Genomic DNA, 14,824 nt, shown 5'->3' with positions numbered 1-14,824 from the left:
CACAATGCACTCAACCCCTCTGCATACATTGGGTGATGGCATGCAAAACAGGCCATGGGAGCCATGAGCATATACTGGTTGCATTGCGTGAATCAATTAGTGCATGTAGAATTGAGCCAAAGTAACAGTTGGATGCAAGCCATGGTGGCACATCATGTTCTTGATCAGACGACATGACTGACACATATATTCTCGCCTACATACAGGGGATGCAGGCTATCCCCTGAAGAGGTGGCTCCTTACACCAGTCCGGAACCCGCAGAACCAGCACGAGGAGGACTTCAACCGTGCACATACACGTACCCGTGTGGTCATAGAGCAGACATTCGGCCTATTGAAGGCACGGTTCCGATGCCTCAGCAGGTCTGGTGGGGCACTCCTGTACCGCCATGAGAAGGTGGCAAAGATCATCATGGCATGTGTCATGCTACACAATATGTGCGTCAGACGGAATGTGCCCCTGCCCCCTGACGCAGAACTGCAACCACCTGACGATGAGGATGAGGAGGGTGCAGATGGGGCGGCACCCCATGGAGGAGGCGATGCACAGGAGGGGCGTGCAATGCGCCAAACTATCATCGACCAATGCTTCTAGCACACACGGCTGGTGTGTATCACATGGAGACTGCACTTGGGGCACTGTGTGTCTCTGGGACATGCACACTGTGGACTGTACACCAAAGAAAGCACACATATGCAATGAAAATGTCCACACATTTCATTTCGGGAAAGCAAAAAGTGTATTTCAATCATAAAACGTCTTGACACAACCACTCCCCCCTCCCCCCTCTCCCCTGCACACCCCAACACACCCCTTCCCTCCCACCTCCCCCCTGCACACCCCAACACACCCCCTCCCCCCTGCACACCCCAACACACCCCCTCCCACCTCCCCCCTGCACACCCCAACACACCCCATGTAAGTGTCAACAGATGCCTGTGACAGTGGGCACAGGCTGTTACAAGCCCCCTCTCCCGGCCCCCGGGGCACCCCTGGCTGTGGAGCGCAGGTTACGTCCGGAACGTCGGACGGGGCTGCTCTGTGCAGAACTGGCAGCGGAGGATGTCCCTGCCTACCCCCGTGCATGTACGTCCTGTAGGGTGTGGGTGAGCTCAGTGAGCGCACGATGCAACCCGGCAAGTTCACCACAGATGTCCCTAGACATGGCCTGCATGGCATTCCTCAGGGTGGCAGTGCTTTGCGCTACTTCGGCCCTTAGGGTCTCCGTGGCCTGTTCAATGGTTGCTCTAGCCCCCACACATTCCGCGGCATGCTCAGTCAGCATCGTGGACAGTTGTTGCTGCCGTTCTATGATGTCCTCGAGGGACTGCTGCCCCTGCTGGGCCATGCCCAATGCTGGTGGTGTGATGGAGGGGCTGCTCCCCTCCTGTGGACTGAGGACTGGGCATGGGGTAGAAGGCCACTCCTCTTCCTCTGTGTGCCCCTGTGTGTGATCCTCATGGGGGCTGGCGTTTGACAAACAGGGGGAATGTAGAAGGTCAGTGGGGCTTCTGACTTCGTGCTCCTCAATGTCAGAGTCTGTACATGCAGCAATTGCAGCTGTTTCACCCATGTTGCTGCTGGCCGCAGACCCGGTACCTTCTGTGGCAGGCAATGTTGGTACAGGTGGAGCTGCTGCTGGCCTGCTGCCTACAGGGGTGCTTGCCAGTGGGCCGTCCGGTTTGCTTGCAGTGGATTCTGCTTGTTGTGGGGTCTGCCTCACTGCAGCTGAGGTTGAGGGTGCAGGGATGGTATTATTGGCCTTCTTGGCTCTCTTCGTCGCAGGGGTGTCCTGGTCCTCGGGGTGTGAATCTGTGCCTGTGGTGGAACAAAGGAGGGAGGGCGTTATTGATGGGTCTGCGGACTTTGGAATGACAATGATTGACATGATTCTGGTCAGTAGATGAGGCAGATTTCAGGCAGGGCCATGCAGGTTGTCTCCTTTTTGTGTGGAATGTGGATGCAGGTATGTGGGTGCCAGCAGTGTATACAGGGTGGTGCTCGCATGTGGCTATGGGCAGTGTGGAGCTAATGTGTTGCATTTACACTCTAGGGCAACCTTGTGCTACACATGAATGGACTGCAGTGACTATGGCATGTCTTGTTTGAGGCACCTACCTTCATCGCCTGATGTCGGAACTCCCCTTTCCATCCCTCCGACGCCTTCAATGCCTTCCATGCCAATCGTGGTGGCACAAATCTCCTCCCACGGTTGGAGTTTTAGTGTGGATTCCGAACCTCCACCGGTACCCAGGGCAAGGTTGCGGTGCGCAGAGATGACGGCTCTGACCCGTATGCGAAGGTCATGCCAGCGCTTCCTGCACTGCTGTGGGGTGCGGGGTACGGTCCCCACCGCGCTGATGCGCTCGGCCACCAGGGCCCAGATGGCCTTCTTTTTTGCTATCGCTGGCCTGGTCATTTCCGGCGAGAAAACGACAGCTGCGTTGTCTTGCAGGGTCTCCGCAAGCATGCAGAGTTCCTCCCGGCTAAATATTTCCTGGCGCTGGCGGTCACATGCCTTCTCAACAACTTTAGGCATTTTTGGGTAGTTGGATGGGTGGGTGATTGGTTGGGACAGGTGTCAGGGTTGGATCTGGTGTTGTTCGGCAGGATGGCAATGGATTGTGTTTTTAAAGATGGCCGACGTGCTGTTTCACGTTCCGCCGCAATGACGCTATTTCCGGTTCTGCTTTTTACGGTGACCGCTAATTGCGGCCACCGCTAATTACGGTGGCCGCTAATTACGGTGGCCGCTACTTACGGTGGCGGAAGTGCACCTTGCTCGCCCTACGATGCCGGTAGGGGCCTTTTCCGCCATGGCGTTAATTGCATTACCGCCATGGCGTAATGCTCGTGCGCGATGGGTCGTAATGTGGCGCTCTTTATGCCATCGGCCACGGCGTAAACGCTCATTACGCCATGGCGGTAATGACGGCAGATTACCGCCTGGGTCGTAATGAGGCCCATTGCCTATGTTTATATATGATTAGGTTTCTGTATTAACAACAACACTACACTACAATGATATTAGATGAGTACATTCTTTAATAGATTAAGTAGTTGATGATAGGTCTCCCGATCACCCCTGACATCTTGTTAACAACATTATAAACACACCCCCTTGCAGGGACTTTTCATCAAAATTATTTCATATGTGATGTCATCTGTGATGTCATGGGTGTTAGTCTTAGCAGTGCATGGTGGTGGCATGAGTTATGGTGACTTAGTTTATCATAACTGGAGAATTTCTGGGTTTTTTCAGTTTTACTCGTAACCTTAATGTCCCTTTAACAATGTTTTTTCACTGAATTTCATAGCTTTTTATTAGGTCTTTTTGGTTTTACTTGTAACAATAACGTCCCTTTTACAACGTTTTTCCACTGAACTTCATAGGTTTTTATTAGTGCAACTTAACCATAAAGTCCCTTTAACAAAGTTTTTCCACTGAATTCCATAGGTTTTTATTAGTGCAATTTAACCATAACGTACCTTTAACAAAAACATTTCTGTGAATTTCCTATGTATTTATGAGTGAAAATGTTTCATGATGTTACATCACTGCATATAAGTTATTAATAATTCCTCATTTAACGTATATGAAAGAACTGTAAACCTCCTTTAACAAACATATTTTTAGCAAAGCATACTGATGTGTGTCGTTATCAGCAGCGCATGCTGGGGATGCAATTCATGGTTGCCTAGGGCATGAGGCTCAACCACAATTCTAGCCCCACCAAACAACCCCCATTATTCACTGCACCTACCTTGCATCCTAGTTCAGTGTCCACTATACCCTCATAATATCACAGTTGGCCAGTGCTCATGGCTTGCAGCCTTGGCCAGTTTCCATAATCCATGGGGCATGGGCTTCGGCCACGCCGCATTCCCCAATAGAATAAGCAAATCAGAGTAGACATTTGTCCTTGCCGAGGGCCAGGCCCACTGCCCAGGCAGCAAAGTTATATCACTATTTTTTGTACTTACTTTTTGACACTTTCAAAAAAGTAAAGCACAGGGAAGATTTGCAAAATCATGGTTTCAGATCCTTGCAGATGCTCATCGCGCAGGTTTGTTGCAATCCTGTCCAGCACTGCGGGCTGCAGCCGCAAGCAGAATCTGTTTTCCATTAAACCTAGGGCTTCGGCCATGCCGCATGCCCTAATAAGTAAATCAGAGTAGGCATTTGTCCTTGCTGAGGGTCAGGCCCACTGCCCATGCACCGGAGTTATTTCACTATTTTTTGTACTTACATTTGGTCACTTTGGAAAAATAAAACACAAGACAGATTTGCAAAAGCATGCTTTCAGGTCCTTTCTGATGCTCCTTGCGCAGGTTTGTTGTAATCCAGTGTAGCACTTCAGGCTGTAGCCGCAAACAGAATATTTTTTCCCATTCAAACCTAGTGCTTAAGCCATGCTGCATGCCTCAATAAGCAAATCAGAGTACACATTTGTCCTTGCTCAGGGTCAAGGCCATTGTCCAGGCACCAAAGTTATATCACAATATTTTGTATTTACATTTTGACACTTCAGAAAAAATAAAACACAGGACAGATTTGCAAAACCATGCTTTGAGGTCCTTGCTGATGCTCCTCATGAATGTTTGCTGCAGTCCTGTCCAGCACTTCAGGGTGTATCCACGAGCAGAATTATTTTTCCCATTCAAACCTATCTTGATTTCAAAAAAACTTTACCACCTAGCCGGTCCCTGATGGCCATGGCCACTTTAACCCCATTGCTGGTCCCTCATGGTCATGGCCAGTAGACAGATTGTCTGGGTCATGGCTTTTCCCATGACCCGGACAATCTGGCCACTGCCTATGGCCACAGGCTATACCTCAGTCACCAAAGGTATATCACTATTTTTTGTACATACATTATGACACTTTTCAAAAAATAAAACACAGACACATTTGCAAAAACCATGCTTTCAGGTCCTTGCCAATGCTCCTTGCACGAGTTTGCTGCAAACCCGTCCATGTTTTATTTTTTGAAGTGTCAAAATATACGTACATAAAATAGTCATACAACTTAGCCCCCACTTGACAAAAACCATTCAGACTTTGCAAAAACATTCAAGGTTGGGTCTATAATCTTTCTGAAACGTTTGTGCACATTTGTCAAATGGCAATAAAGTTATAGGCCATCTAAAAAAGTTGAGACCCACCTCTAATTTTGCCCCCTCTTGACAAAATCCCACCAAACTTTGCAAAATCATTTCAATCTGAGTCTAAAATCTTTTTGCAAACTTTTGTGCAGATTTGTCAAATTGCACTACATTTATAAGCCTTTCAAATATTCCCCCCACTCTAATTGTGTTCCCTCTTGTAAGAACAGCACCAGTCTTTGCATTCAGAGTCAATTTTAGAATGATATTGTAAAATTTCATTCAGTTTCATTGAGTGACACTAAAGTTATAACACAAAACTTTAGTCTTGGACACAAGGACACAAGAGAAACAGGTCCATCAATTTACACGTCTGCACACTAATATTGTGTTTATTAAATAAGGGCATATGAGTTGGACTTGTGTGAAGATATTGGTAGTATGTTATTTCATGTACCAGTCCCGATATTTGAGAAAGGAGGTCTCAAGTAAGGATTATTCGTATGACATCTAGCAAAATAAAAACAGACAGTGAGGCCGCAAGAGACATCCAAGTATGTACTTTGAGGATGTAGGAGTAAGACTCGGACACATGGATGGTAAGTTGATTGGTAAAGACTTTTATTAACAACAAAAATGGGGGGAAGTTGGAGGAAATCGTAAATAATTCTACCTCTGAGAGGGTTTTTCCTGCCTCAACAAAACTAGCTAATGAATCTGTCTCTGTCAGAATGTCGAAAGTAAAGTTCTCCGTCCTGTGTCCAAACCCTAATCTATCCCTCACAAGCTAAACTCAACATAAGCTAAAAAGGGAAATGTCTCTTGACTGTCAACCTGCAGCCCAGCTTTGTAGTTAAAAAAAAAGGTTCCAGAAAGGTGTAGAAAAAGCAAGCAGAAGTTCCAGAAGACTCAATGGGTTGATTTACCTTTCCCCTGAGTCTTTCTACTTTAGCCAAGATTGTCTCGGTATCCTTCATGGTCAGGATAAGTCTTTAGCTTTTCTTAGTAGGCCTGGCTCCTAGGCCCTGCAACAAGAACAAATGGCCTGGCACTTTTCCAAGCAGTCTTCAGGGTCCCAGGCCCTTGGTGGGCAGGCCTGACTGCTCCATATTGCGACGATAAAGAATAGCCTGGGTCTCTCTCTCCAAGCTGTGCTTGGATTTTCCTCTCAATTGCTTTGGGTTTCAGACCCTACTCTTAATACCACTCTCTGATACTGCGACAAGGAAGAATAGCCCTGGTTCTCTCTCTCCCAAAATATGCTGAGGTTTCCCGACCCTTTCTGAGCAGGCCCGGCTCGCAGCTACTGTGAAATTAAAGGATAGCCTGGTTCTCTCTCCTAAGTTTTGCTGAGGGTCCCCAACCCTTTCTCAGTACCCCTCCTCTTGGCCCACTCTCCTGCCAAGTAGGATACTCAATGTTCTTGGATTCACAGTTCTCTCTCTGTCTTCACTTCCACCACAGCCTTGGTTTACTCTCCTCCCAAGGTCTCTGAGTCTCACTTGCACATGCAAGCTTCGTATTCTTCTCAATCACTGTTTGGGGTGTATGACACCACCATGGGTCCTAGACCCCTTAACTTTGTTGCTATCATAGTTCTCTCTCTCAGTTCTCACTTCAACCCACAGCCTTGGTTTACTCTTCTGCCAAGGTCTGTGAATTCCACTTGTAAAGTTTGTATTCCTCTTTAGTACTGTTTAGCGTTTGTTTCCCCAATGTGGGTCAAAGACCCCTTCACTTGGTTACTCTCCCAGTTCTCTTTGTCTGATCTTTCTTCAAACCACAGCCTTGGTTTACTCCCCTGCCAAGATCTGTGAATATCATCTGTATTTTCCTTTATTTCCCTTTTTAATGGTCGGGGTAGGATGTGGGTCCCAGACCCCCTTAACCTGGTTAATCACAACGCTCACTGTGTCTAATCTCTCTTCGTTCCACAGCCTTGGTTTACTCTCTTGTCAAGGTTTGTGATTGTCACTTGTATCTGCAAAGTTCATATTCCCCTTTATTACTGGTTGGGGTACGCCTTCCTGATATGGGTTCCAGACCCCCTTCACTCGCCCAGGTGAGTATTCCTTCTGTTATCCACTTCAGGCCTTCTAGACACCCTTGTACCTGTAGGGCCTTGGCCGTCACCATTCCGTTGTTTGCTGGTCTCCCATGAGCTTCGGCAGCTTCTGTAGCTCACCAGAAGCGTCCCTGGTCTTTTGTGACACTCCTGTGCAGTTCAGCGGTGGTGTCCTTGCACTCCATTGGCCCTGGTCACTGGTGGGTATGCTTTCCCTTCTTCTGCGTCGTGGACGTTCTGCAAGTATGTCTCTCCCTCAGACACCGTCTGCTTCTCTGCTTTGCTGTCCCGCGCGCACTTTGGCACATTCCCGGCCAATGCCGAGCCGACAATATCATCACAGTACATGCATGACTATCAAGTGATAAAGAATACAGAACTATTTAGCCAAGTCAACTCATGTCTTTTTCACTGTTGGAAAAACATAGGTTTGGTTACTTTTTTAGTCTGGGCAACGTCGGGTATATCTTATGGTATGCAACAAATGTTCAAACATTCTGCTTTTCATCACCTCAAATGTATTCCAGCCTCACACCATTGATCTTTGATTAGAAGACGATCAGTTGTGCAGTAGACAAATGTGCCGCGATGCCCACTCCTGCTCAGAGCTGCCTGAGTCGCCATTGCCTACATTCAGCCTATATGTATTATCTGCTGTAAGTGAACACCTTAATGCCGGTGAGGGAGCTGAGGGGTTAAATCCAAATGGTGCAAAGCACCCTTACATGTACCTGAAGTTGGCACATGGCAATGCCTGGTTACTTTCATGATCCCTCTCCGTCCTGGTGCAGACAATCTCTGCCTGGCATAATAAATAACTGCCCACTCTTGGGGGCAAAGCTTTCTGTAATATTGCCATTTTCACTGCATTTGATCTGTTTAAACTCTTTTTTGTGTGTAGCGAGTCATAATTCTGCTATTAAGCAAACCTATCCAAAATCGCTAGTTGAGAAGCCATGCAAACTGTACATTTGTTCCTGTTGTCCTTGTCTTTATCGGAGCTATAGAAATAAATGAATAAATAAAGGAAGACTAGCCAAATTGGCAAAGCCAGCTGTTCCACTGAAAGGCAAAGATTCTTTAGCATTTCAATATGTTCATGAATGGAAGGGAATTCATTGGAATTGCGGATGATTCGCAATATTACCATTTTCCTGTAAACAGAATGTTTGTTTTATAGAATTATCTTCGAAATGTCTCCAGGTGCTGCTCTATAAACCAATTGGCTTCTCCTTTCAATCAATGACACATTGACATTCCCAGAACTACAAATAAACAATGCGGTGGTCATAATTGCTATATGTAATAAAATAAAACACGTATTTTAGGACTAATGCTGGCATATATCCTTTGGTGACTACTGACCTGCCAAATATTTGTCCATGGTTAATTGCAGGCAGAAGCCGTTACTGGCCCTATCTATAATGCCGTGACACTCTAGGTCACATGGGACAGGGCTGTTTCGGTGACGTGTCTTTTCATCTGTGATATTTTTGTGTGAAATTGTTAAATGCAAATGTGAATTTGGGTCACTTAAAACAATCCAGTAAACAAATGCCAAAAAGAAGAGAGAGCCAAAAGGAGTTACAGGAAGTTTTAAGGGTGAGGTAACACATATAGCAACAAAAGTTGAATCTGCACCGGTCAAAGGTCCACCAAGAATGGATGAAATTGATGAAAAGCATGGATCTGTTGCTTCTCCCCTTTCCTAGTGGGATGTGTGTTCTCTCTTGATGTGCTGCATTTTGAGTACTGTGTCCGTCTAACTTGTATTGGCATTTCTCCACCTCTCTTTAGTGCGGTGTGCCAGAGACTGCCAAGGATACTTTGCAAAGCGACTGCACAAAGCCATGAAAGGAGCCGGCACGGATGAGGAGCTGTTGATCCGCATCCTAGTGACCAGGGCAGAGGTAAGGATTGTCACTAATGTTCTTCCACTTCATGCCCCAATAATGCTCAGTCATCACCGGCTGCATAATTGCTGAATTTTTCTCAAGATGATTTAAGAAGGAAAAGACTCATTCCTATACAAAAAGGAAACCTATTTTTAAGTGAGGGGACATTGTGGTTAAATGTAGTCGGGGGGGCAGTTGAGTAAACTGCATTTTAATACATGAAATATAAAGTACAGGGTACTGGGTCTTGCAGAACAGGTCTTCGGAATAACTGCCTCTCCAGGAACCTACACTCCTACACTCACACCTTCCATTCATATCTCATCCATGCCAGAACTTGTCCTTGCTGCATTGCACGATGCACCCCAAACCGGCAGAGCACATTGAGATGCTGGCAGCCATCGGGATCCTTTACTCTCCAGCAATAATCCCCAAAGGAGTTCCAGATTCCAAAGATCCTAGTGACTATTGTGAATGTTGGGAGCTCCAATGTCATACCAGGTGCCACCTGCACCACCTCTCCTCAGGCAGTGTGCGTACTGCCTCCCCACCGCGGGCTCATGCTCCACAGCTCCTGCATTCTCAGCGTTCCTCCTCCTCCTGATCTTTCGAATAGATATACAGTAACTCCAGGGGAGAGCAGTACATGTTACATCATTAACTGCACTGAAGCAGGAACCAGGAATGAGATGGAAGGAGTAGGACCTTTTCTTTGCCTTGCTGTTTCCTGAAGCTGCCAGCTGGGGGGTACAACGTAGAAAGGGACATTAACAAGGTGGGAGGGCAGGCAGGGACGCAGCAGTGAGACAAGGACACAAAGTATGGAAGCTTATAGAAAAGGAGAATGTAGAGTCAAACCAGATAATGTCATGAACGTGAAAGTGCACTGAGGAAAGGAGTGGATGGCAAGACACAGATCAAGAGAATGAGGTGAAGAAGTCTGGAGGTATGCACGAACATGCAGAGATTACCCCAAATTACCTGTGGAGAAGAGTCTTGCCTGTGCACCGGTTAATTGTGTGGCGGCCAGAGTTGTCTGGTCCAGCATGGTGGGGTTGAATATCAGGGTCAGCATAGTGTTTAAACTAATTGGGATCAGCATGGTGCCCGATGCATGAGGAAGGATCTGCATCACAGCTTGGAGCTCCGGCATTGCTTCTTTGGTAGTGTTGAATGGCATTTGTGACATCATGCTAGGTTTGGACCCGGTCATGTCAGGTTGTGGCCACAGAAAGAGGTTTGTGCATTAACAAGTTCTGAGCTTTTTCATCCTCAAGATGACTGCCAACTTCAGCATGCTGATACGGGTATTTTATGGTCGATCTGGGGTAGTCATTGAGCATGTTGCTTTCTATAGATCCAGTGTGAATTGTGCACACTCTTCTCATGACATGGCTATGATGTAGTAAACAAGCATACAGTAAAAGACACTAAAAGACAGTAAAAGGATGGAAGGATTCACAACTCATCTGCTCCGGATTCACAACTCATCTGCTCCAGTGTGGTTCTTTTCCCAGTTCAGTTTTGATCCCAATCACCATGAAACTCTTACAAGGCAACATCTATGTACCTGGGGCATTCTTAGCTCTTCCTCCAGCTCCAGTGGACATCCTGTTTCTATCTGTTTTATCTGTTTTAGTCTGTCAGACTAAAAATTAAAAGGTGATGCAGGGGCATCCATATCCTAACAGGAAATATGAATTGGCAGAGAGAAAGGGGGCCTGGATTACACAGTCAGGCAAGCGGAGAGCATAACATGCTAACCACCAATCACAGTGGTCTAAACTAGGAGTTAAAGAACACCTTTAAAAAAGCAGATGGAGTCCTGAAATCTTTCAAATTAGTATGGAAAAATGTGTGGTGGCTGTGCAGTAACAGGGCTCCACCGTCTTTGTTCCATATTACAAGAGCATTGCCATTACCTGGAGCTGCTGTGCCGGTGCTTTGTTATACAACTGTTCCTGTTACCAGTGTTCTGGCTTTGGGGTTTCCCTTGGCTCTCTGGCGGAAATTCTGAGATTTATTTGGGAGGTCCACATTTGCTCCAGAGCACCAGGTGCTATATTACAGCTGGTGAGCCTGGTGCTGCATGGATGTACTAGTTCCCCACGCTTTTATTGGTGTCCCAATCTGTGACTGTGGCTGCTGTGCAGCGTAGTACACAGACTTTCTCCTCCATCAGTACTGGTGCCCTGTTGCCTCGGAAACCTACAGCATCCGTTCCTTGAACCTATGCTTGTCTCCATGCACCACCGTTACTTGACTGACTCCCGCATTTGCCTCATGATCCCAGAGGAACTTAGGGCAAGCAAATAGATTCAGCCTCCTACTCATTCCGAGTGCCTCCCGGTGTAGGTGGTGCAGGAGCAGTGAGTCTCATGAAGCTGATCAATCTTATTGCCTCCTCGCCCCCCCTCGTGGAGCCATTGTGAGGGGTATTGCTGCAAAGTGGTAGTGAATGCTGCTTTCCTCAAACAGAGACAGGTTCACTTCCTTCCTTCCTCTAATCTTCGCACTGGTGAACTGCCGAGCGCAGTAAAACTCTTTGCCCATGCGCAAGTGCGCGCATCCCCCTTAGTCTCTTTGTGTGTGTACGTCAGGGCTCTTTGTCACATACACTGAACTGTGTCCTTCCCGGACAAGATAGCTGGCAGCACCCAATTCTCTGTTCATGTCCCAGTGACTGTGCTTTGACCATTTCATGAGGTGCTTGTTTTAGGTAAAATGTGTTGAATTTGATGGACAACCAATTACGTTTTTGAGGGTTATGAAACACTGAAGGGCATTGCTCCCCGATATTCCCTTGAGGTGCCTCATTTTTCTATTTTCTGCATGTTCATCGGCTTCCCTGAGGACTTTCACATGCCCAGAGTTTGCAGCTGACTGCTCATATTCTTAGCTCAAGGCAGGTTCTCCTGCACGATTGTCTTGCATGGATTCTCTCGAGCGAGTGATTTTCCCTGCCCTTCACGATCATGCTGGGGTCATCTCCAAAGGTGCTCTCCCAATTCCTGGAGACACACACACACTCCTTCACATACCTTGATGATCTCCTCTCCAGCAGAGACTCTCTGCATGTTTACTTCCCTCAAACTGTCATCTTTGATCTTTGATCAATAGTTACTCTGTAGACTGTTACCTACCACTGCATTTGCTGCTTCACTGCGTGACCTCTTTGTACCACATTTAGCATGACACCATCATTCTATGGCAAATGGGGGTAAGAGGAAGACTCAGCTGGAATTTGATAAGGAGATGACCTCTGACGCTCCGATCTTCCTGCTGGCCGATGCGGCTTCGCCTTCCTCGGGGGCCACTGGCTCTTCTCCCACGATGGACACTGCCGTTATCTTGGGCCAGATGAAAGTAGGGTTAGATTCCACATGCCTAAAAACGGACAAACTAGCCTTTAAATCTGAGACACTGCAAGCTAGGATCAATATGGATTGTACAGTGTTCTTCAGGTTGAAATGGTTTGAGTGCCTTGAAGCATGTAGCGTCTCTGATGCAGACCTGACTTGTTGAGCTGAAACAAGTGTTTAGGGGATCCAGATGAAAAATAAAGATTTAGAGGCCCAATCGCACCGTAGTAACTTCACATTCTGCGACTGCATGAATCCACCTCAACATCTGTCATGGAGGTAGTCATCAAAGCCCCTAAAGAAGAGTCTAGAGAATCTACTGTTTTCCTTACAGTTCATTGTAGAGGGGGCACACAAATCCCCAGTGCCCCCTCTGAAGCCTAGGCAAGCCAACACGCCCAATCAGTGCGTGACTCCTCAACTACCACGAACATGATTTTGATCTCCGAGCTAGGAAGCTGCCACACTTACACAATGAGAATTCTAGACTGTCTACCTTTCCTCGTTTCGCATCCTCTGCTTTAAGCAGCACGACACAACCTTAAAATGAATGAGTATGGCATCAAGTATGCCAGCTATTTCCACAAAACCTTGTGTCAGACCTAAAGCTATGATCCTCTTTTTTCTGAACTGTGAAGACTCCCTGGTTCTCTTGATAGACTGCCATCTGGCTTGGTCTCCCCTCCTGAGATGCGGTGGGTGGCCTGAGGAGCCTAGTCATCCTCCAGTGACTGGCTTTGCTGAGAGCTCTAGCGCTGTATCTTTCACTGAAAATCCCCCACTATGCCCATATAACCCCCTTGCCAAGACTTTAATAATGAACATGTTAATACTGTTAGTTTATTGCTGTTTTTCGGTGTACTATCATTGTAGGCAAGGCATTGTAGGCTGCTCATGCCCTTAATTAGTTGTGGGCACCCAATTGGTCTATCCCTGTGAGTTATTAAACACCCACATATCCCGTTCAGTCCTGTACTTCAGAGTCCTCAGCCAGCTGTTCTCATTCTTCTCCTATTTGGGTCATGTGCTGGCTGGGCAGAGGTTGCAGCTGCAGGACAGATTGATCTGTGTGCAGAGGATAGCTCAGGGGCATTGTGCTCGCCCTGGAAGCAAGACGACATGGAGCAACACAGGTTCAATCCCCGGGTCCGCGCTTAGAAACCTCTGGGTATTAAACGCGTTATAAATAACCTATCGTGTCATGTCATGTGTGGTTCTTGCAACGTAACTGCGTACGCATTGGAATATTAGTGTTGTGTATGTGTTATATTTACTTTTTCATGGATGAACCCAGAGGTGCGATGCATTTCTTTATGCACAGCCATATTGACTTGTTACAATGGTTGGGTTCCTTGCATATGGTCATCCATTTTGGTTCCTTCACTGGCTTACCATTTAATCCCGCGCTATGTTGTTCTGCTTTAGCGTCGTAACTGCACAGTAAATACGCCGTTCCAATTATTTGAAGCTCTTCTGGACAGTCTTGCCAGAATGTTCGGCCTTCTGGAGTGGCATCAGTAGTGGTCCCTGGCAATAGCTGATATCATTTGAAATGCACCTTTGAATTGGTATGTTTTGCTGTGGGGTGATTGACAGATTGCATGCTGGGTATGGCAGTGCTGGATGCAGTGTGGTCTGAGGTTTGGTTAGGTTCTCTGGACTTGGAAAACTGAAAATAGTCACATTGTTTACGTGCAGGAACACCTTTCAATTATGGGTCGCTGCCTTTATATGTTTTTGATGCACTGTGTTGACCACTGGTTCTTGGCAGAGGCCCAATAACTCTGATATCCTGACCTCTCTTATTTGAAAAGTTGTGGCAGAATGATTACATCAAGGTTTAGAAGATTACAGCCTGTATGGACAGAATGCGGGTGCATCTTGTGAGAACCTGGTCATGGTTCCTTCAGTAAGTCCTGAGGTCTGTCCCGGTTTTACACCAGCTATTCTTGCTAGAGGGATGTTGCTATGTTAGTTCATGTACCTTTGGCATTTGCTCCCTCAGTGGTCGACATAGATACTAAAGGGAGTTGAGTCATTATGTTGGCTCTATCAGGGGAACATGCATCACCATGCTGAATGTATATATGCACTGATATTCCTAATCCAGGCTTCTTTATACAGTTTGAGAATAAATGTCATAAGTCCACAGTTATCTATCTTCCTTATCTGGGCTGGGAATGCCAACCTGGATAGATCCTTCATTACTCCCCGAGCACTGATGTGCGCTGCATGGGAGATCATTCCATCCTTGCTGCACGTGAAACATCTAAATGTGTGGAGAATACCCCAACCTGGTCGTTGCAAGCATTACTTTTATCCCTAGCTGCGTTATTTGCATTTGTAAGTCAGAGGCACTCTGTTCCTTCTCAGCTAGTCTTCCTTGTATGTCTAA

At 46.8% G+C, this 14,824-nt stretch overlaps 1 protein-coding gene across 1 annotated transcript in view; it reads left to right on the top strand.

Moving 5' to 3' along the window:
- Nucleotides 1-14,824, top strand: part of ANXA13 (annexin A13) — a 184,603-nt gene that overhangs the window by 154,147 nt on the left and 15,632 nt on the right. Inside the window, exon 10 of the mRNA XM_069621588.1 lies at nucleotides 8,970-9,082. Coding sequence (XP_069477689.1) covers nucleotides 8,970-9,082 — 113 coding nt within the window. The remainder of the gene's footprint in view (nucleotides 1-8,969; nucleotides 9,083-14,824) is intronic.

Source organism: Ambystoma mexicanum, chromosome 5q (assembly GCF_040938575.1).
Source record: "Ambystoma mexicanum isolate Mex_15411 chromosome 5q, UKY_AmexF1_1, whole genome shotgun sequence".
Classification (NCBI taxonomy): domain Eukaryota; kingdom Metazoa; phylum Chordata; class Amphibia; order Caudata; family Ambystomatidae; genus Ambystoma; species Ambystoma mexicanum.
This window is presented reverse-complemented; position numbering and strand designations above follow the sequence as displayed.